Consider the following 24,179-nt stretch of genomic DNA (forward strand, 5'->3'; position numbering starts at 1 on the left):
ACTGAAAAGCTCTGTAAAGTCTTTTTTTCCTGTATCAGAAATTAGATTTTTAGCGCTCTGCAAAGAAGGAAGCGCTGAATTCTGTCACCGAGTGCAAACAGTTTGAATGAGACTGCTGGAGGTCAAATGTTCAACCACTGAGAAGTCGAAACGATATCGAATATACTTTCATGTGTGTCCACATTGGTTGCCATTGTGTCTATTAAAAATAGGAGATAGTTTCGGTGAATTTTATTAATTTCTACACATTACAGAAATAAAAATCTATCAATATATACAAACTAAGCTGGCAATGCATAATAGTTACGATTGGCAGCATCAGCAGAATGAAAAACTACGTCTACAGAATAAAGCATAACAGCTAGACGCTTAAAACGAATTCACACCGGACTGGATATACCCGTACATGATGACTGACTGAGATTCTTGGCGGGGCACCCAGCGACCATCGCATGACCCTCACTGATGACGCACAAGGTGCCCTTGAAATGCTTTCTTGACTGGTCGATTTCTAGACGGATTCCAGCCCGGAATCATGCCCCGGACCAATGGAAGAGTTCGGAGAAATGTGGTGGTAGAGGTGCGTCTGCGGTATCGTACATCCGGATCGGAAGGTGTACGGAGCGACGATGGACGACTGAGCGCCGAGAGAAGAGGCTGAGTCGAGCGGCGACGTCGTCGTCGCCTCGGATTTCGATGAGGAAGACAGCCAGTAGGTGAGCGGACGCGTTTGTTCCCACGGCATATCGTAGCTGAAATATGAACACACACTAGTTCAATTGTAACGAACGCATCTATCATAACTAAGGTGAGGTGTGAGGTGATGCCCATTAATCATCCGGCGATACGGACGCACGCATATCTCGCCATCGTGCGATGATATATGGCACTATTACAAAAAGTACGCCCTACTGACGATAACGTTCACCAACTATATCCACATGTAAAAGTAGTGTGGCATACCGATTCTCATCATCAGCGGTCTTGCAGCTGGAGGGAGAATACGGCTGATAGCGTGGTTTCACGGAGATCTGGCGATGAGTCCTTAAAAATTAGAATTAGGTCTGATTGGCATTGTTTGATTAAACTTAGGGGGAAAGCTCTAGAAGAAGCATCATGAACCTTTTTTGTCGAAGGAAGGCGACGAGCACACAAGCGAAGCCCAGAGATGCCAATATGGCGATACCTGCCAGAACTAGTACGGATACATGCAAAATACGGTCGTCGCCCTTCAACTGCGACAAGATCGACGCTGAGAACGTGGAGACATCTTCTGGCAGCTGAAAAAATGAAAGATGACAAAGGTCCAGAAATCGACGCAACTATGAGTGAGATATTCACAGCAGGCGGTCGGCTCGTAATTGAGCACCTACGTAGAGGGTCACAATGACTAAAGTGTTGGGTCACACGTCAAATGTGGCCGATTCACTAAGCTCATGTGGCCTTGCGTGAGTGTAACTTTTGTACCAAGCACCCCATCACTAAATACTGACTGTTTTGCGATTTCACGTCGCAAAACAAGTACCCTTTAAATTTGAATTTGTAAGAATTTGATCTGACACTTCTAAATATATGGAACGCGCATTCATTCCTTTGGAACCGAATACCGCCGAGCAAATCACATGACCTGGACGTGAACTGCTGAATTAATGAATTTCCACTCACTCTTTGCTCGATAAGCGTCACGTCTGACGGATCGGGGCACCATGGACACCTTTCTGTGTGCTTTTGAACTGCCACTGTAGCATTGAAACATTTGGCACGGATCTCAATTAGCTTCTTCCCTAACTCGTCCTCAGGGACAGCGGTCGTGGTGGTCTGATGGCGTCGATTCCGGCCCTACAACGACATCCATGTACGTTAGGTCATTGCACTAACTATACTAACAAAAAGCTCCCATTACGCAATCCCAGCTGTCCAACCACATTCAAACTAGAGGTAATTAGCAGCAATATAGGACTTATGCTAACTCACAAACGCCTCCACGACTCCGTCCTGGAATATGCGGATCGACGCAGTTTGGTCGCAAACTCGCGGGAAACCGTAGGTTGGGTCGGTGCCAACGACTTGGCACGACAATGTCACGTCTTCCGGCTTGCCGTTCGCCCAGTGCGATACAAAGGAGCGCGACGAGTCCTGAAAGGACCAGCTTCAGATGCAGCACGATGAAGAAATCAATGCAGATTACTGGGGAAATCCCGGAAATTATTTCATTATTTCTATTGTGACAGAAAAAAGAAATAAACCATTGCAATGAAAAAGTGCGCCGGATTCTGATTAGCCTCACGATTCTCAATTGACCTTACATTTTGCATCTATTTCGTAAGGAGTTTCTGCTGGAATCCAGTAGGACAGCAAACTTCTCCCAGCTTCCCTACGCAATCGCTGATTGACTAACTAATTACAACACTTCACAGAGTTTGCCGCTTAATGACGCAAGCACAGCAACACGATACTGGCGCATTCGCGGCTATTAGCGACATTTGCGATCCGAAGCACTATTACTGGTAATCTACTGGTAATAAAGTCGGTGCGTGGAAAGGTACATACAGCCATAAATTCGGTGCGCAGAACAATACTCGAACGCAGTGCGGAAAACAGTTAATCTCAATTAGACGTGCCATTCGTGCACAGTGAGTGACAATGGGTAGGGCGGGTGGATCAAAGGGGAGCATTCGATGTTTTGGATTCAGTGAATGAATATTTCGCAGCGTTTTTCTATTTTTTTCTCATGATTACTCACAAACTAAGTGTTTTATAAATGTTTTTTAATTGAATCCAAGAAAAAAATCGGGCCACAGTGCTATCGAATGAACAAAAAACACGATTTCTTTGCAGGATAGCGCGTTTAAATGAGAATTATAGAGATATATATATATATATATATATATATATATATATATATATATATATATATATATATATATATATATATATATATATATAGAGATATATATGGTTCCGGTGACATTTTCAGAGATCAGGCCTTCATCAATACGGTGTTATTCATATTGAAACCCCTTACCTGCACAAAATGTTCGGATACAGGCCAACTGATGGATATCTTCTCAGTAAGTGGAAGCATGTCCTCGAGTAACTGCAAATGTTATTGGTTTCGAATGTTTTTCATAAGAAATGAACGTTGGAAAAGACAAACGGAGACAGAAAAAATCACGAATTATGCAAGCACCTTAAATCTGGGTTGAGAACATCCTGCGGTGGTCAGACAACCCTCTCTCCAATCCACTCGCAAAAGTTCGGCTGTCATCCAAAAAGACTCCGCCAACGCAACAGGGAACAGGATCAGTGATAGCAACATCTGCAATAAATCGTTTCAAATCAACAACCTTCCCATAGTTGACAAACAATAAACAAGAGCGTTAATTATGATTTAACTGTGGTGACGATGTCCTTACAAAGGGGTGGTGCCAGTTGGGCGGATCCGCACCGCCCCCTAATTATGGATGCACGCCAGCGCGGGAAAAGCTCAAATCCGGGGATAATCATTGGTGTAGATCAAAGGAGAACAGAAAGATTATTAATGGCCACGAAAGCGATAGAGAAGATAGGTCACGTACGAACCAGAAAATGAATAATGTGTAACAGAAAATTGATTGGGGAGATCGCTATCTTGGAAAAATTTCCATCGGGTGAGTAGTAATGAGTAGTAATGGTCATATTATAGTATAATCAGTAGCTAATTCAAAAAAATTTGATCTCAAGCAGTGAAAGTAGTTGTATGAGCATGAGTTCCAAAAAATAAGAAACGGAAATTCTGCAAATTACCAGTTCAAAAACTACAAAAGTGCAGCGAAAGTAGAAATTTTACATCGAGAACAATTTAACTGCTTTCGCAGGCAAATTTGTCGGATTTTGATGGAGCAATCCGTGATGGCTAAGAGCTAGTACTACTGTTCGTCATAGGAGGCAGGTGAGTTTAACAAATCAATCAAAGGTAATGAATTATTTTACACTTAGTCGGTTTCGAAAGAACAAACTGAGTGGCCGAGACACTGCAAAATTTGAGAAAAATTCACACGTTTGAAAAAGTGATGAAGATCGAATAATGGTGTCTGAGCATGTCCGGGGATAATCGCTGTATCGGAAATCTCAATCTAAAGTGCGCTAACACCACCTGAGATCTAATCTTCGGGTACATAGATTCGTATCGTCTACAAGACGTCAACCACATGCTATGAGTATGAAATCAGATAAGCTTCAGCTAAGAACTCCAAGAAGCAACCGCGCCACCACGTTGGTCATCACAACTACCGTCGACAAACAATGCAGATAAGGTAGCACGCGCCAAGTGATAAAAGAGGAGGAAGAGGTGTTCTGCCGACTGCACTTCTGGAGCAATGGGATAGAAGAGTCAACGTGATGCTTTTATACTCACACAAACGATGCTGAGAAAGTGCTCACCTCCCATATGCAAATCTTGGGAGCGACCACCCTCTGGGCCACGAATCCGTATCCTTGGGGTGTTCTCCCAGACATGTCGCACCTGCCAACCACGCCCTACAGTCATATGGAACATGCAAAGGACATGGGTCATTGGGAAAACCACCATTTCACCGGTAATTTCTGGGAATTTTCTCCTCGACCTCGACGAGTCATGGAAATTCTTCTCAGACGAATTTTGGGACGGATCTGTTGATTTTACTGCAAGCCTTTTTCTCAGGGTGGAAGCCGAACACCAAGAACTCAGGAAATTTCCACAGGTAGATAATATGTGGTATTTATGCGCCACTAAACATTATACGTCAGAAATCACGTCGTACAAAAAGCAAAAATTATTGTTAAGGCTGATGTTCTGAAAATACTTGAACTGTTGCCATAGGCATTTAAAATCTTTCAATATTGCGAGGAATTCCCTCATAAGTGAAGAGAAAGCGATCTTCGACATAGAAAACCCAAGCAGAAATTACATTGCTTTCAACAATTTTCTGGACTGGACATTGTCAGTTTCGGAGCCGCTAGGAAATCAAGGGGTTTCAGGTGAATGAGGAAATTCTCATGCTAGTCAGCACTTTGCGAAACTTGTTGGGCAAAAACACCACTTGGACTGCATGGCGCCTAGAGATAGCTGAGAAATGAGAACTCATGCAAAAACTTCTAATTGCCTACACTTAGAACTGGCCTCAGTTATGGAAGACCCATTGTGGCGATTCAGTTATTCCTTAATTATTCATAACAATCACCAACCAGGATTAGTTTAAAATCATTCTAATCAGATTCTCTTGAGGGAAACTGCTCTGTACTAGTTGTATTGAGGAGATGACCTCAACATTAATACTTGTGATTACTACCAACGTAATTAAACCTACTACTAAGGTTCGAAGAAGCAAGTGCTTTCAACGCAGAAAGGTCATGCCACAAAAGAGAGAAACACAAGGATGAAATACCCAAGTGTCACTAATCAAATTTTAGCAAGATGTTTGGCGTCCCGTGACTATTATTATTACCACACCATCTATTTAAAATTAGAATGACTAGTAGAAGACAGCGGTGAATGCATAAACGATCGCGACAAGTTCAGCGACCCGCGAATTCCACACGCTGGTTACGCAAGACGACGACGCGCAAGATGTCGATCTAGTCGGCAAATGTGCGACCGATAGAAATCTACAATTACGTTGTGGTTCAAGGTGCTTTTCTCTAGCCCGGATGAGGATGAAGCCAGATGCAGGTTTACGATGACCACAGGATCATGAGAGGATGTGCTGACCACTTGAGAGGAGCGAGGGCACTGTACGAGTTCGCAGCAGGGAAAGGCAAAGAGAAGATAAGGCGAGTTCGAAAAAACGTTGTAGATCGCTATCTTAAGTGCCGAAATGTCTTAAGAGATAGTGGTTTTGACGAATAGAGGCCAGATTCACTATTGGTTACCGTGAACTTGAACCTATTGATCGGTATTGATTGAGTTATGTATCAAATATTCAAACTCAGAAGAGAAAATGCGAAGCAAGAAGCACCTTGAGCAGAATTTCCTAAATGACCGTCTTTGCCGTCTTTGTAAGCTTTTAAGCGGATTAGCTTATCAAAGCACCGCGTAAGCCAATTTCGAACCAGCTATGTCGATCTCAAAAAATGGACAGCACGACATGGTATTTGATAGTTGTGTAATTTCTGTGAATTTACAAAGCGCATTTTGAGATTCAGGCAACCATTCTTTAATACCGTTTCAATTTGAAAACTTCAATGAGGCAGTTCTCTGCAGTGCATGTGTAGTGAATGCGAGAAGAGGAGTTTGGGATTCAGTCAAAAGTTGCTTAATCTAAAAGATAACACGGTCATTGTTAGGGAGGAAGGAAAGGATCAATGCAGAGAAGTGAAGATCACTTAGAAGGGGTCAACTCCCACACTTGACACGCAATCTTTGACTGAAAGGAAAAAAAGGAAAACTGACGAGCGAGAATAAAATAATTAGTGACCTCCACCAGATACAGGGACACTTCCCACATATTTTCAAAAGTCCAAAAGTTTCTGCAACTTCAGCAAACTGTCTCATAGTTGCGAAAAATTTCAGGGAACAACAGTCAACCGAAAGAAGGATTCGGATGAAAGAGTAAGCCGACGGCGCCAAAGCCGCCTTTAAAGCGGAAGTGCGGTTATGCTGCCGAGTGTTCCACATGAGCTTGGACACCTTACGGTCCTGTCACTCAACCGTTAACGAGCCGTAAATGGCTGCCGGCTTTGATGGCTGTTCCGAAACGCATTAACACGTAGCCGTAGGCATCGAAAGTCCCCTGGTCTGTACTAATTGAGCAGCGCAAATCCGGTGTCGGTCCCCTCAGAACTCAGCGCGCGAACGGTGGGGTACAGCGAGGGTACTCGCAGAGCGAGTTCACCTTAGCAGCGCCCAAAATCCAAAGCGCCCACTTACGAGCTCTTCAGAAGCTGTTTATTCGGTCAAAAGATCGCGCCCATCATATCATCGGTATGCGCTCTTTGAAATCCGATACGGCTAGGCAAGATCCCGAAGATTGGCTTAGCGCATCTGGGGCGACACACAGGATTGATTCAGAGTTGTAATCGATAACTCCAGGGTAGTGAAGATCTAAAAATGTATATCTTCTATAGCATCGATTAGAGCGAACCTCCTCCAACTTTCTAAGAGCCCTTAGAAAAACCTTCTTGTTACATTCTAAGAAGCTGGTAGGAAATGCAGATCCTCTTTACAGCTTACTCATAAACTCCACCCAAAAAGATTCTTTGAAAAAGTAAAATGCACTGTGGATATAGGAGGAAATGAAGGAAACAAATAATTTACTTGTCTTATTCTTTCATATTTGAGGATTTGTTGCCATTTTGTAATTTTCAAATTGTCACTTGAAGCAAAAACTAAAAGTGAAATCTCAAAAAAAAAACAAAAGTGACATTTTGGATCTTAAGCTATGACAGGCACATTTCTCATCCGCCTATTCATCGCTAGAAAAACACTGTTCAAGCACTATCGGGAAGGTCATTGGAAAGATCCATAAAATCAGAAACACTTCTGTCACCCCAAAAATGTGGTATGATATCTCTTTCCTGAGCTATTTCCCTATTTTTCAAACGTGTTTCCGTCGTTTGTTTCAGTGGGTGAGAAGATTGTTGTAAAAAATCGAAGTGAAACGGATCAGACGAAGAAACCTGAAGCGCAAAACTGTTCATTGAGGTCATTATGCTCGACAACGATGTTGTCATGGTGAAAAATGGAAGAATGAATGGAGCATCGGTCACAAACAAATACCAGTTCTCTTGTATATATGTATGTGCACGCGAGAGCAACCAAAAATTAGACTGCTAGATTAAGTGGTCAAAATAAAACTCATTTAAAAGCCACCCTGAGAGAAAATTACAAATACAACGTACAAGAGTTCTCCTTCGTGCGATGGGTCACACAAGAGTAGAAGAAGAGAGAGAGATGGTAGTAAGAGGGCATTTCATTGGTTTCTTAAAGAGCCTCTGATGGCAACAAGAACCTTATCAACGTAACTATGGATCACTAATTAGGCTAATAATAAATTGCTTGCGGCAAACAACGGTGTGAAACACCTGCAGTTGAGAAAATTGTTGTAGGAGACTCTCAGGTCACTGGGACCTTTCCCCTATTTTGCTACCGGAAAAACCACGCCACATAATGCTTTGTCGAAAACTGGAGAAGAAGGACCCAAGAGTTTTTGAGCGGCTAGAGAAAAGGATTTTCCTTTTCTCAAATCCTCATGGAAGTTAGCAAAAGTTGCATGCTAAAAATGATTCAGACTAGCAGATAATTTCCAAGAGATATAGAGAAACCAGGTTATTGCCACACTTCGTTCTTCTTCCTACTACTGAAGCTCTCTGAAGAAAGATGGTAGCAGAAATGTGCATATCAGCTCAGGCCCCTCTCGCCCCACCCAAGATCACGTTTGTGAATATGCAGGCGTTTATTTTGTAGAATGTAAACGAGTGAAGAAACAACAGCGAATGAGGACAAAAACGAAGTGTACGACATGCACAGAAGAAAAGCGTGAGATGTTTGGGTGGAAAAAACGTAAGCACTTCTTTTGCTGAGAGTGGAAATAAAACCAAGGAAAACTGCTGACTGAATTAGCAGCGTTCTGTTGTGTTCCCGGAACGTAATTCCGGGAAGCGTCGAGTCGCAAGGCTTGGATTTGTGGCTTCTTCGTAGTTCTTGAACAGTTGCTATCGTAAAAGAGCATAAACGTGTTTATAACCGCACATCAAAGCGTTGGAAGTTTGTGGACGCGGCGGAACGGCTGTCTCTGTACGCCCTTACAGTAGACTACTGTGTTCAAAAAGTGCAACGTTCTTCTAAGTCGACGAATGCTACCGTAGCCGACAGCTGAAGAGCACTTCAGTCAGCAGTGGACGTTTGGTCAATGAAGCGCCACGAAGAGCTACAGAGAGGAGCTAGTCGCAGCGCTGGCGGTGCGTTGTGATGCACGTGCATAAGAGACCGTAAGCTCCCTGGCAAACATAGAGCATGATCGCGAGGATTTTCCTACTTACCGATCATTTACTGACAGGTAGATGTTGTAATATCCTTCCAGAAAGTTTTTTCATTTCTCGAGTCAAAACAGTTTGTGCTGAAGTTATTGGAATAAACATGTGCAGAGGTTATGAGAATAAATATTATCTGAGTATTTTATATGCATATGTATATATATGTATGTATATATATATTAAGGATATTTGTTGAAAGTCGCGCTTACTGGTCCCTAAGGCACACTTTTCTGAATTCTACAATTGCTGTCATTTGGAATGGCCGCGAGATATTTCTACGATTAGGGAGCGGTCGGTGGAAAGCAAAGCTTATAGTTGTGTTTTTACTGCTGCAAGGGGATGAATCTTCTGCTTTTCTTTCTTTTTCTTTCTTCTTTGCAGTATATGAGTACACTTACATCGCTGAGTACGACAGAATAGAAATTGATGATCTAATGGTGATGTTCATCTGTTCATGACCTAGGAAAAATGATAGTCAATCGGATGTCAGCTGTCGCGAAGAAGAAGCCTATCGGAACAGCCTGAGTTTTCCTGAAATAACTAACCCTAAAGTAGAGGTGACCGTAGAAAATTACTACAGGGATCAATCCTGGACCATTGTGGGCACATTTATGTTAGATGCGGTCTCGCTCTAGCAAAATATTGTGGTTAACTATTATTGGCAGAAGATAGAAGATGATAGAACTTCTTTCAAAACATTATTTCTAGCATTCAAGGAGGTTTGAGAGGAATTTTCAGATCTGACAGAAATCTTGTTGCAGAGCTAAATTGAGATTTTAAAGAGGAACGCAACAGCTGTTGCTAATGTTTTTAAACTAGAAAATCGGATTTTGGGAAGAATAGCCTCTCGTGATTTTTTTTTCTCCTTTACTTATTGATAGTAAGATTTCTGCTGCGGGTGCAACAACTCCGCGACGATCCAGTAAGGCATTCGACAAAGAACACGATGTTTGGATAGGTTACATAAGAAAGTATGGAAGATGAAGGGGTGAAACCGCCAAGGAATTGTCTGTTGTGGCATTGCGCAACGCAACGCAGTGAACAACGCCAGATGAAGCCGAAAGAAGAGCGAGACCCGCGGCTTCTCATAGAGAAAGCAAACAAAACTCTGGATTACTTTAATCTGGCGATTTTCAAATGGCGACTCGAAAGATAACGAAACTATTTCCGCAAAGTTTCTTAGACGATTTTTTTTTGTAAAAGAAGGAGCACATCCATACAGGTATACTAAAGCCAAGCAGTGGTGGTGAACAGCTCCGCTCATCTTGAATGACTGAACTGAGAGTTTACTACGAGTGAAAGTAACACATCCTCCCATCACTTGACTTTGAAGTGACTTGTCAGGAACTTCAGAAACGTGTGCCGAAAACCTGAGTGTCCACTTGCTGGAATGGGGTCCCGAGAGAACGAGGACAAATCCCAACGACGACATGATTGTAAAAAGCGTGAAGTGTGGCCACTTGGCACAGTGCTCTAACGATGACAAACAAATGCAGGCTAAACGCATCTCCAAGCACCATCTCATCCAGCATTTTTAGATTGTTTTCTTTCTTGACCGGCTTCGATATTTGTGGACCTTCTGCACGCTCGATACTCGAAAACAACTTACACGACGGTCCTCGTCAAATGAGAAAAAAGGCCGAGAACTTTGGCGCAGGTGCGGCGACGAGACCAGATGGAAACGGGTAGAACAAGTTTTAGACAGGTCTGCTGGAACTGCGTTGGAGAAGCGAATAATTTGCAAGGACCTCGATAGGAAAGGTCAAAGCGGTCCACCAAAGGCAAAGCACACGACTGTAATCCGCAAGAATAACATGGCATCATGCACAACACAAGCGAGGCGATAACGACAAGCATGGGAATGGATGATGGAGTTCATTGGAGTGGTGTATTCGCATTAGTGACCAACAGAAGAGGAGAGGAGCCTTGAGAAGAAAATCTTCTCGTATGTATGGTGTTAATACGAAAAAATCTTTATTTTTCCCTTGAGCACGTCGCTATCATTGTTGCACCCTCCCTTTCTGCTGAAATAATGCGTGAAGGAACTAACGACTACGGAAAAGTCTACAACACATTTTACAAGAACTCGAGAGTTGTGGAAAATAAGGGAGCACAACAGTTTTTGTTTGTTTGAGATGATTTCGGAAACCAGCAAGAAAAAGGAGAGTTTAAGGAAGGTAGAACATTGCAAAATGCCATAAGGATTTCTTTTGTGACTCACGCAAAGAAAAACAGATCAAAATGTCAGGCCTTCGAGGGGTCTCGTCATGACCATCAAGTAAGATCTGTGCACTGGACAGTAATGGTGTTTTGAGAGTGTAAAACAACAAAAAATCATAAAGTAAGATGAAGACGCAATTTCGTGCACTCCCTGTAGAGATATGTTCATGTACAACATACAATTAAACAGGAAGCGTCAACATTTCTTTAACAAACTGGAAGCTTTAATTTAATTAAAGGTTTGTCACCAACAATAAGCCGAGTCAAAAGCTCTCAGTGAAATCAACAACGAAGTGAAAAGAGACGTCGACAAAAAACGACACGCCTCGGAAACGCCGACTCCATCACAAGCAAATTCGTGAAGAATGCCATCATGAAAAAGCTGTTTCTTCTTCTTTCTCAGTCAAATTCCTTGTGAAAGACTTGAGGTTCTTCCAACTGCAAAATTGTGTTCATAAATTACCAGATTTTATCGACGACTTGCATACAATCAAAATCTCGGAGGAAAAATCCCGCGAACTCAGTCTATCCGCGAGTTCTGTACAAAATCGCAGTTGTTTTCGTTCTCAGAAGGTTAAAAATACATACTTCAAAGCGAATTCAAGAACGAACAATCCGTTTAATTTCGGTGACTAGATTCAATTCTATAGCAACGGAAAGTGAATTTAGTCCGAATCTGCCAAAACCACTGTACGTTGAGGTATTTCGCTGGGAAAGAATTGTTATTCCGTCCGAACACAGAGTCAAAAGGAATTTCAGCAAAATGGTCTTCACAGAGGTGACTTGCGTTTGGTTTGTACAAAAAAAGTTTGTTTTTTTGCCCACTACTTTCTAAATATGAAGGCGAAAAAGAGAAGGGGAATAATCGCGGTTAATTGACTGAGATTATTAATTGGCGTCGTAATAAGATGAAAGTCCTTTACAAACTGCACTTTCAAAGAACAAAAATTGCAACGAAGATTTTCACGATTCCCAAGTTCCTTGCGAGTCCTTCCAGAAAGTTCTTCTCCTGTCTTTCGAAAGTGTTATATTCCCGAAACGATGAATGAAAGCAACAGTGCCCTAGCACTTTGCGGCCAATTGACGATTATTTGCTGTCTCCGGAAGATCCCTAGGGTCTCAAAAAACGTCCCGAGATGGTTCGGGAAATTTCCGGGTGCAACATTGCGAAGAGACAGTCGAAGAGCAGCTCGGCAGCATCCAGTGTGGCAAACGTGGCTGAGCGGCGCCGCGCGTTTTGTTTTCCTCGGCGATAAGTGATAGTCAAACACGGGAGCGAGCGATATCTACTGGAATCAAGCGTTCCCGATGAGTTCGGAGCATGCGCAGCATATTACGGTGAGGAGGAACGTAGGTCTCCTTTGGGGAGAGAGACTGATCATAAAACAGGACAAGGCCTTAATTCGATGAAAATAGCCACGTAAAACAGCTGAATCTAGGAGGAAGTGACGGTCTTCCTAAATCCTATCAGAGAACTGTCAAAAATAGCCTTGAGCGCATGATTAGCAGATGTCTAATCTTCAAAAGCAGTGCCATGTGAATGGTACCGCTCAAGAAGCTAATCCGTCTGTGGCCTACCTAGGACTCGCGCTTTCATGCTTTGGCCACCAGCAGTTGCGTCCTATGTTCTGAGCGCACAAAAAGACTGAGCAATGTATATAGGATCACTTGATCCGGGAACTTCGCCACAGTAATTGACATCACAGCGATTGCCGCTTAATCATCAATCGCTCACGAGTGACGGCGTTTTCGACACAGACCTCAAGAGAGCTGCACAAATCCTTGAGTGAGAAAAAATAACCGCGCAAGCAATGTCTGTTCGGCTCAGAAAAGCAAAATCCACATTTAGCCATTCATGTGCGTTTCTTCAAATAGCTACTTCACGGTCTACTTCTTGAAACGAGCGGAGAAATTCCGGAATATCGACCGGATTTGCTTGGAAGTAACTTCGAACGAATATTAACTTCTCCTAGGTCACTTAGATGAACCTTTGGCCAAAGATTACATTTTTGGGGTGATCTCAAAACTGCAAGGATTACTTGCAACAAAGTTCCTCCATTACGATTTCCAAGGGCTTCGGGCAGATTTCTCTACGGCGCGCCGTCGGGCGTGGCTATCAGTGGTGTTGAAATGTAGCGAAGTGAGAACGGCTGACAAATCGGTTTAGGGCCACTAGGCGATGATTGCTTCGAAGATTCCCATGGGCAGCATGACAGAACACTATGAGCGACTAAATCGGCTGTGTACGGATAGCTTCGTGGTGCTCGCTTTACCAGAAAAGAAAGGCGAAACCGTGGTTGAGACAAGAAGATATTAACTGCATTTGCAAAAAAACATATCCTCGCAACAGAAAATATAGCTGGATAGAACTTCTTTATTTCACTTACTGCATGCTTTGCTAGAAGAACTAAGGAGAAATGAAGTACCTTCTAGATTAAAACAAAAAGAAATCTAAAATTAAAATAATATCAGCCATTAGTCGTTTTGTGAAATGTTTTTTTAGCTCATGTGCGTCCATCCACTCCATTACTCAACAACTTACCCCTATCCCCTTTATCTTGTATCCCCTTTAGTGCCAGAGAGCTGAAACTTCGTACATGAAAATTTTCGCGGATCAACAACATGATGGTAGCACGTGCTTTTTGTGCGATGTTGCAAATAAGAAACTGAGCTCCACATAACCGTAAAGTGTTTGAAAACGAAGATTTCAACGCGTTACTCTGCTGTTTTTGTCCTTCTTCATGAAAATGAGAAACCATTTGTTTGGTTTCTAATTTTCATGGAGAAGGACAAAAGCAGCAGAATCACAACAAAGAGAAATTCTGTCATTGTGGTTGTTCGAGAACAAAACTTAAAAACTAAATGCGAGGTAAGAAGCAGCTGAACACTTTCCTCTTCCAACATATGAATAATTCAGCGAGAGTTGCGTAACGAATGAACGGGCTGAGAATTCTTCAAAAGAGGACTTCAAGATAAAATGGTTCTATGATTTGTGGTGGTGTTTAGATTTTCTCACGGAGAACTACAATTAAATTGAACGGGAATTCGTTGAAAACTATTTGTTTATAGCTCAGTCGTAAGTGGAAGAAAATGGGTAGGTGACCGCAAGACGCTGCCCAGGGCTGGCTGTTCTTCATTTATGAGGCTGAGTAGAACTAAAGCCAACAATAATTAATTACTATTACTAATAATTAATACAATACTGCAAAACTAAGTCTTTCGCTAAAAGAAAAGGGTCAAATCGCTTGCCGCTGAAATGACTTAAAAAAGCACCCATGCGGACCTCAGGTGAGGGGTCATTCAAAGCCGGTACAACTTTACAACAACATATACAAGTAGATTCTCAGAGTCTAAGTCAACAGTGAGAAGCAGAATGACCAATCAATGACGAATTCTATTAGGAAAGTTGAATTTGAGCGAGAAGCAGATGTAGGGCGGCACCTGCTGGGCGGACGCACTGGCACTGCCCTGTCGTCGCCGACGTTTTTTCTTAATAAATGACCCTGTCGGAACAACACTTCACGTCTCACGAGACCACCAGACCAGTCGAAGTTGGATGTCCGCGACTAGCAAAAGCTGTCAACATCGCAGATCTGGGCAGAAAAACAGAGGATCCCTAAGAGATAGGAGATGTACCGGAGATGGTGGTGGAACAGTAAACTCTGGATCCAGAAACAAGAACGGAGTCTCTCAACGAAAAGGATGTCCTCAACATATGTTGCAACTCAATAATCTGCTCCTGAATAGCCTCCACCCAAATTGTGGAAATGTTGGAAGACTTTTTCTTCTCAACAACAAAATTAAATATAAGCTGCAGATACAAACCTATATAGTTTGAGTCCTCACAATGGATGCAAAACTGCTTTTGTTCCAGAAGGAAGAATTTCATCAATGTCGAGGGCAATAGCTAATAACTATGCCCAGCGTATCTAGTAAATTGTCAAATTGTGCGAACGGCTGGACAACCATGGCATTTAGCCTAGATTTACCGAGGACGACCAGCGAACAGTATGGCCGCGTTATGCAATTGTCTACGTATGGAAATTATGAGGCACTTATAACTAGAACGCGAGTGTGCCTTATTGATTGATTGGGAATAGGAGGGTGGGGAGGAATTTCGACGGGTTTTGAACTTCGTTGCCTAGACGCCTAGAAGCTTGTTTCTCTGCATGCAAAACTGTATAGAGCTGTTAGTGTATTGTTCGAGAAAAACAACACGACAGTAAACCCGTGGGGGCAGGTGCATGTGTCCCAAGAGCACTTGAACATCTAACGTCTATACGGACCCTAACAATCCATTCAAACGAGAATTTACTTAACCTACATGGCCCCGTGTGGTGTTCAATCGTCTTCTGCAGGCGACAATCCCAGAAAGTTAGGATAGAAGGGCTGGAGGCTTTCAGTTCAAGCCACGTGATCGACTGCACGTAAATGCAAAGAAACAAATGCCAGCTTAGTTTCCGTGATGTGTGCGTTTACGAAAAACTTAGACTTTCTCTGCTGCTAGGTAATTCATTTCAGTTTCGCTTCGTCTTCAACCATTTTTTATCCTGCTCTTTTTGTCATATACTATCGCCTACTTTTTGTTCTCTTTTCATCCATAAATCCAATGCTAGAAAATGTTTTCGGACCTATAGGTAAGAGGCGAAACTAAACCATCCATAGTTCGATTTTTTCCTCACAGTCGTTTTTTTTAGTTTAGAAGTCTTAGGAAGGAAGTTAAGAAATGCTGTCCAGAAGTCCCAAAATTATCCGGAGAAGTTATGGACAGACGATTCCTGCTGGAACATCATTACAACATGTGACGCATGCAATTACAAAACAATAACATCTGTGATCAAGAAATGGAAAACATCAAATTTTGTGGGGATATAATATTTGGCGCAGCCATAACTAAATGCTATCGGGCAGTATACATGAGAAAATGGGAAATGAAGGTGTGCAGTAAAAAGAAAGAAAAGGAAAGTTATCGACGTTTTGCGAAAAAAAAAACGTTAAATGCTCCTCAGTTTGCATGTCACATCGTTCTTCCATAAAAAGGCGAAACTTTTGAAGGGCGAGCTACAGTGGCACATGTAACACAGCAGATAATAACGTGATCTTAAAGTTCTGGACGCTTCCCAACCCCTTAATGGACACAGTAAGCGAGCTGGTTTGCCACTTAGTCCAGGCACTCCTTAAAAGTGCTTCTTTTACCATCCATTACCGTATTCTGGTTCTTCAATAAAGTATCATTGTACTTCCAGTTGCACAAGAAGTAAGCGGAACTGTTCCTTGACCAGCCGTACAGATTTTTGCGGATTTTCGCTACACACATGCTTCGGTTCCATCTTCGTGAGAGCCGTTACCTGTATCGTTCGTCTGGGTCAAAGCCGAAGTCAGCCATCGTTCTAACGTTTTTTTTTTTCAAATCTTTCACGATTTCCTTTAGCCCTGTTCCACACGTAGTACTATCGTATATTGTTCAGATACAGCTCATCCCTGAATAGATGGCTCGGGTTTTTGCAGAAGATGGAATAGCATCGCAATTTTGATGTCACACATGGCGTTTATAAGACGTCACATTCGCCAGATATTTGACGAGTTCGAGCCAATCCTAATATCTGCAGAAGACGATGAGAAGACGGGATTGTCCACAATGGAAGACCCCTTAATAAAAGTTTCGTAGGTGTTTGCAAGAAGATACCACTGTTGCATCCATGCATTACATATATATAAACAAGGTCTGTTGGATGCACGGAAAAAAAGTCTGATTTTAAAGAAGAGCAGGAAAGCGCGAAACAGCTTGATGGGACTGCTGAGATCCTTGGGAATTTCTAATTCTCACCTTATTGATGTCGTCAAAAAGTCGTAAATTCGGGCGAAGTTAGAGGAGTCGAAGCGAAAAAAACGAGTGGGAACAGTGGCGATGCGGCTCCGTACTGGCTGAAGCTGAAAGACATGAAATTAGAAAGCCTTGAGATCCGACAGAGTGGAATAATCTGTGTCTTTAATCGTGCCGCGAAACAGAGGAGGAAACAAGTTTGACGCAAAGAAAGTGCAACGAGTAACACGAAAGAGGAGACGTAAACGACAACAGGCATTGGTTTCGGGATGAGGCACGGTTTGAATCAGAAGAGCTCGGAGAACAACAGGAAGAAACATCTGCGGCCGTCACGAGGCGAACCACAATCACAATGATAGTATGCGCGACCTGCGCCGATTGCAGAAAAAAAAGATTCTTAAGAATCGTGTGTAATTATTTGTTCAGTGCAACAAGAAACTTGTCAAGAGCCCAGATAAGCGGTCTGGATCTCTGGGAAGGATTTGAAGCGCAAAAAGTGGAACGTTTCCAGAGTAGCTGGACTCCTTCACTTGCTGATTAATTTTATTGATTGAGGTTCTTAAAAATAGCAGCATAATTCTAGATTGCAGGTCATCTTAATAAATAAAAATAGTGGTGGATTAGAGAGTTGTTTCAATCTATAGCCTAATTTAAATTTATCTAAACATGAAGCAGGAGAGGAGAGTTTTCACAGACACAGGATCATTCACATTATGGATGTGTCAAGTTTTTGAAGGTCTACGAATGGTTGCTGGCATTTAAAATCTCGCGAATATTTGTTGCTGACAAGGACTGAGCAAGATGTCCAAGCAGCCGACAAGTCGAAACCTTTAGGAGAGTTAATCACGAGATTAGCAAATCCCCAATGGATAAAAAAATCGGACATTGCTACCTTCTAAGAGATACATGGATGTTTCTATCAGGCATTCACTGTGTATCAATTAATAGATAAAAAAGCTTTCCTTCAGTTGATCAAAACTAAAAGGTCAAAACTATGAATGTTGTATATTTTTCGAGAAATTCTTCTCCATATTTCATAAGTGGTTAGTAAAAATAGGAAGCACGTTGCAGCTCTGCTTGAGAATTAGCATGACACTTTCTCAGCACCACGCTCATTGACCTAATACTTTTCCAATTGTTCTAATGTGTATTTCTACTGAGTAGATCAAAAAAGTTCTCGAAATCGAAGCAGAGGTGCTTGCTTCCTAAACATTAGATTATTTTACCTTGCTTTCTGCTCCGTGGAATACATTTTACGGCCGATTCAGGCTTGCACAGCTTCCTATAGCTGAGAGAAGGAGCTCAACGAAAAGGATCATTTTCCCATCGATGGAACGTTACCGATTCTGATATATGTCCATTTTCATCCATTTCTTCCAATCATTTTACAAAAATTCGATTCTGTGGATTCCTTCTAACTCCTGCTAACATGAGGTTCGAATCGGCTCTAGTGCTCACCAAGCCTTTCATCCCGGGGTCGATAAATTGGTAGCAGAGTTGTCTGGGAGGATAAGAACACTGACCTGACACATCGTCTAACCCCCGCAAGTCATTGTATGGGCCAGTTACACGTTCAAGAACCTCAAACGATTCTGAATTGAAGTGAACGTGTGGGCGCATCCCAAGCAGATTGATTAACGTCAGATATCTTATCCCTCGTCCTTTATCCTGCTAACTTGATTCAGGGAATTCGAAGAATCACAGCTGATTCCCGATCAGGGGGCACTTAGTATTTAGTGCATCTCATTTACTCTACGTACTCTACTTCACACATAGATTAAATATGACAAGTCACCTTCCACTACGATCAGGGAACCGCATGAAGAAGATTGGGCCGAAAACCTTCTCATTGACGCGTTTTTTCAGAGTGAGATCCCAACCGAGTCATCGGTTTTTTTCGCGGAATTACAAAAAATACAGGATACATTGCGTTAGATATAAAAAGAGCATGTTTGACCGATTCAGCTTATTCAAACGCAGTTCTATTTACGATCTTAAGAGAATTGGAAAGAAAGAAGAATGGTTAGAAAAGGCTGGTTATTTGGTGCTGAAACACGAGGAAAAAGCAGGAGCAGCGGAAGTCGGAGTGGCTATCGCTACCCTCATAATTGGCGGACCATGCAAGAAACGACCCGGCTTGACGGAAGGCCAGAGACTGTGGCAAAATCGGGGAGACAGATTGGGAAGCGCCGAAACACTGCGCAAGTCACAGAGGGTGTGAGGGTCGAGGACATGTTGCGATCTTCAGCATGAATGACTCCCCGTGCATATTTGATCACAAAATAGTACTGACCCATGGTCATCAGCAATCTGTTGAGGAGCTGACTCCTTGATAATGGGGTGTCAAGATGCGCAGGCTAACCATATTGAAAAACAAAAGAAAACACCGCCGCACACGACTTCCTCTGAGAGCAGTCCTCCATTCTTTCGTTATGGAAAGCTGTAGAGGTCGAAGGATCCAAAGAATTGTGAAACCCCCGGCATGAGTGCGTTAAGAAGTCTGACGTAAAGATGTGAAAATCTTCCAAACGAGTGAAAACTGAGGAAATCAAGCAGGGAAACCACTAAGTGAACAGAACCTTCAAATAAGTCATGAGCTTCTGAACGTAGACCAAAACCTTGAGAAACAGCAACTTTGGGATCAATTCTGGCTGTGAAAATAGTACAAGAATATTTCTTTTAGAAAAACTCCCTGCGACTACTTTTTGAGATTTGGAAAAATTGGTTTCTTTTATAATGTTCAACTAAAAATAATTTCTTTCCAAAACGTCGGGGTGGGGACGTTCAGTTGGTAAAGTCGAGTGCATGAAACTGCAACTTCGCTCCGGGATGGAAGCGGGCTAAGCGGCTAACTAAGAAGTAAGCAAGAAAGGAGATGCTGCTTGTGGACTGCGTTCTCAAGTCGGCTACCTTCAAATGAACAGGAAGTTTGAGAGAGGAACTGTTCTTGAGGCTTAGATGTTCTTAATTATTCATCCTATAAGTAGACAGAAATGAGTGTCTGGCAAGAATTGATAGCTTCCGAAGGAATTCCGCTTCTTCCCATCACAGCAATCCTCATATCGAGCTGAAAGATCAATCTCAAATCGTAGGGACTCTGAAACGAGAACTAAAACAAACATTTTCGCTCAATGAAACAAGAAGTAGCCAAAATCAACTACCCAATGGAGAAGAAATACGCATAATAGAGAAACCTCGAACGCGCTGTAATTGAATTATGCGTTATGAGGCGAACCGAGGTGCGATAATGTCTATCAATTCGTCATCTCCGCGTAAATGAGTGGTTAGGCGCGAGAGCGCACGCGTAACGCAAGACCTTGCGAGTGTTCGCTCTCCGTCGTTCACGAGATTAGTGACGCTAATAAAGGAGCATCAGCATGCAGGTGAAGGTTATGTGAACGTCAAACTGTGGACGATGTTCACGTGATGTATGGTATGAAAGAGTCACAAAAAGCTTCAAGTCTCTTCTGTTTCCCTGCAATTCAAGGATCTGAAACGATAACAACGAAAAAATAATAAAGCGTACCTAAGAATTACTGCTTGCTGTTAATTACTGTTGTTAGTCATAATTGTTGTTAATAATAATTATTATTGTTATTGTCATAATTACATAGTTGTAGCTATACAGTTGTTAGTAATATAGTCTTGTTGTTATTGATCACTTGTCAGAGCATTCATATGTGCTTTGTCCAAGTAATACGTTAACAATAAATCCAGATTCACAAATTCTTCCATTCAGTATGGATTACAAAGGCATTAAAGTGCTCTCAGATTAGCAGTTAGGCAGTGAAAAGCTCGGAGTTGTCGTTCTCTGCGTGTTTTCTCCACCCGAGCACCGGATATTAAATGGAGGATACCCTGAATTGAACACGGCACGCACGAGTTATTGCGTCTTCAAAGGATTGATCAGCTTTCGCATTATCTTTTATTTCGTCTAGCCTCGATGGCAAGCATACTAATTTTGCTCCAAAGGTTTCCTAAAAAATCTCTAAAAATGATCCATGAGAAGATTTGGAAGTTGGAGAACGTGAATATCAGTGTACTCTGGTGTACCCACTATCAAATTACCCATCACGGATGCAGAACATTTATGTCGAGAGGTGTATTACACATTCGATTAATTAACTTAACTCGTTCGCGCAGATGCAATTCAAAATTAAAATAGAACTGTTCGTATGACTGTATGAGTAGGTCACTTTTTTCTCAAAGAAATGCAATTGATACTTCTATCTAAGCAGTTGAAGTCATCGAAATTTGCGCATATCTCAGAAATGCTGGCAAAATGGCCAGCTCGAAAGCTGATTTTATAGACCACGAATCATTTGAAAATGAGTGCATGGAAAATTAAATAAAAGACAGAGAAATTCGTCCACCACTCAAAAATCACGTTACCGAAATATCTGAGCTCATTCCTAATCACGTGAATTTTTGAAGAGTTTCAATCTCGGAAATTTTACTAATGCTTGATACTATCGAGATGCTTTTGACTTTGCCCAACACAAAAATTTTGAAAAGCAGGGAAAATCGTACGAATTGCGAATGGAGCAGCAGTGCACGAAACTCGTAAGCTACAAACCGAATTACTCCAATCGGGTGTAGTGTGCGGAATTTGATACGAGCGTTCATTAGAAGATTCATACTAACGAGTGACTGCATGTGGAGTCATCTGATGAGCAATCAAACAAGTGGACAACGGCGATGTTCCTCTGGCATACGACATTCAACGAAAAAAAGAGAAATGTCAGAATTGCATGCATTTCTAACTGTAGCACTTCGATGCACGAAAAGTACTTTGTATGCTGGCTCGCAAACAAATCCAGTAGTACCGCAAAGTACAACTGGAACCAGATGCGCCCTTTAAATAAGTTGTTTGAACAGATGGTTTGAGTTTGCTAAGACTACACAGTTTGGAATAATAGTTCGTTTTTGCTAATAACGAAGAAACCGGAAAAGAAGCCTGAAGGTCTCAGACTCCAACATGAAGTTGATGAAGAAGCGAGAGATTTTTCTTGAATGTATTATAAAAAAAATAATAACTGGGCAGTAGCCTCGTTCTTCTGGCTCACTAGCAGTGGAGGACGTGCTGTTCCCATCGCCTTCGAAACACTGCTTGAAGAGCTCTACGTAGTGACGATCGAAAGGATTCTATAGTAGTTCTACTGTTCTTTCATCACACAAAGTGCAGGCAGTTGGATCCTACTCTTCATGGAGTGCAATTTGGTTCCGACTTTTCAGGAAATCAAACCACGAAACGACGGAAAATCCCTGTCGGTTTAGTCGCCCCCAAATAACCGCGTATGACGCGTAAGTTGCGGCCGTATCGCATTACCTAATGTCAGTAAACTACAGTGAAAACCATTCATAGTCGGCGTAGAATGTGCTTAACAGAATGATCGAGACACATCTACCTCCGCTTTGCAAACATTACCTCATCCTCTTCGACCAAATCGAACTGGCTGAACCTTGTTGAACACCTACTCACAATGCGATGACGGGAGGTAGGAGATTTGGAATTTGAGAGATGACGGTCGATAGCTCGTAAATGCCCTGGGGCAATCCAGGCTTTCACCGCTTCAGAAGGGACACCATACCCGTCTCAAGGAATAAAAACATGCAGTACATCGGCTAGTCTTCGCGAGTTATTGTATCGGTCAGACATGCGCTCATAAACCTCAAACGGTACGGAATTGAAGTCGAACTCGCATCGCAGAGGAATTGATCAGCGCCACCATTTCATCCTCCCTGTGCGCTGATGGATGAGCTTCCCATGCTGAGGCTGGATTTTCTCACCTGCTTATCCTTACAATATTCTATATCACCTAGGAACGTTTTGTCAGTTTTCCACTAAAATGTGTATGAATCACGACTTTAGCGAAAAGGCTCAAAATTAATCTATACTTGTACTTTACCGTGTAAGTGTGGTCTAAGTGGTTAAAAACCTCTTTTTTCCGATAGAAAACTTTTTACCCTAGAAAATCAGAAAGAATTGAGTTAGGAAACCACAACGGTAACCGGAGAAACTTTTAAAGGTGTACTAAAAGTGTGAAGTGTATCGGAGACAATCACCGGGATTAGGTCCTGAAATATGATTCTGTCGTTAAGGAGACGCTTTTTCAGGTAGGTATTGAAAAGAGAATAATGGACATGGGAAGTAAGTGCGCCTTCATTAACTTTATAGGTGCAACACAATAGAATTCACGTGCCTCAGATGTAGTACGTCGAAAAATGTCTCCAGATTTTCTTCTCTAAAAATCCAGAACAGGCATCTTAACGAAACCTCTCATTTCGAAGAGCGTTGCCTTAAAGTTGAAAGAAGTGCAAGAAGTTCTATTGGTGTCCCGCAGAATAAACTGGGGGTCGGTTGCCGTAATTTGAAAGAATCGTTGTTTTTCAAAGAAAGAGAAAAAAGTTCCCTAACAAGACAGTAAATGCATTCATTCCAAGACTTCTTTGTGTTGAAAATCGAAGGCAAACGAACTTGGAGCGCAATTTGGCGCCTGAAGTGGCAAGTGGTCTTTTGTTTCGACCCGCGATCCTCTTATTTCAATGGTCCTGGCATTCTCGAGTAAAAACAAAAGGAAAACCAAAGGTTGTATTAGTGTAGCGATTGCATGTACTCTCTCAATCCTCGACAGAGGTTGAGAAGACTGTTTGCCAGCGCAAAAAACGTTTTCCTTCTCTTCTTTTTCTGGAGAGCCGCGATCTTTCGAAATTCTAGTGGTTACTTGCACAAACTATGAGCTGACTTAATTCATTTGTATGAGTTGTCTCGAAGATGACACTACAATTTTCAGGAAAAGGTTGCAGCCCGTTGTCTTAAAAGTTCCCAGCTCCAACGCCAAAATAATACATGTCGAGCACGTCGTTGTGATGTGAAAAACACTGCACATATCTCTGCTTCTTTAAGAAAACTGTAAAGAGAAGGATTAACAATCAAATGAGGATGGAATGATAGCTGGCGTGGTGACTGTAGTCTTTGTCGATAGATGTCAAATTCGGGCCGAAACGAACAGCAACGGAAAAGCAGCTGTTCAACTTCACGGGATAACAAATCAGAGAGTCTGAAATCTACTACGGCTATCAAATTCTACACTGTGGTTCATATCTGCAAGTTGACGTCAAGGATTTGTTGGCTTGTCCTGAG

The 24,179-nt window shown here is 42.2% G+C and overlaps 2 protein-coding genes across 2 annotated transcripts; one reads left to right on the forward strand and one right to left on the reverse strand.

Moving 5' to 3' along the window:
* Positions 1-511: 511 nt before the first annotated feature.
* Positions 512-3,319, reverse strand: RB195_010228 (uncharacterized protein; the record flags this gene model as incomplete). The annotated part of the gene is made up of 7 exons (XM_013443811.2): positions 512-752; positions 964-1,044; positions 1,123-1,280; positions 1,666-1,839; positions 1,975-2,136; positions 3,026-3,097; positions 3,191-3,319. The coding sequence occupies 7 exons, from the start codon at positions 3,317-3,319 to the stop codon at positions 512-514; spliced, it is 1,017 nt and encodes a 338-aa protein (XP_013299265.1).
* A 15,664-nt stretch (positions 3,320-18,983) lies between these two features.
* RB195_010229 (uncharacterized protein) lies at positions 18,984-19,256 on the forward strand (the record flags this gene model as incomplete). The annotated part of the gene is made up of 1 exon (XM_064191131.1): positions 18,984-19,256. One exon carries the CDS (start codon positions 18,984-18,986, stop codon positions 19,254-19,256), a length of 273 nt encoding a protein of 90 aa, XP_064048714.1.
* Between the last annotated feature and the right edge of the window lie 4,923 nt (positions 19,257-24,179).

Source organism: Necator americanus, chromosome III (genome assembly GCF_031761385.1).
Source record: "Necator americanus strain Aroian chromosome III, whole genome shotgun sequence".
Taxonomy (NCBI): domain Eukaryota; kingdom Metazoa; phylum Nematoda; class Chromadorea; order Rhabditida; family Ancylostomatidae; genus Necator; species Necator americanus.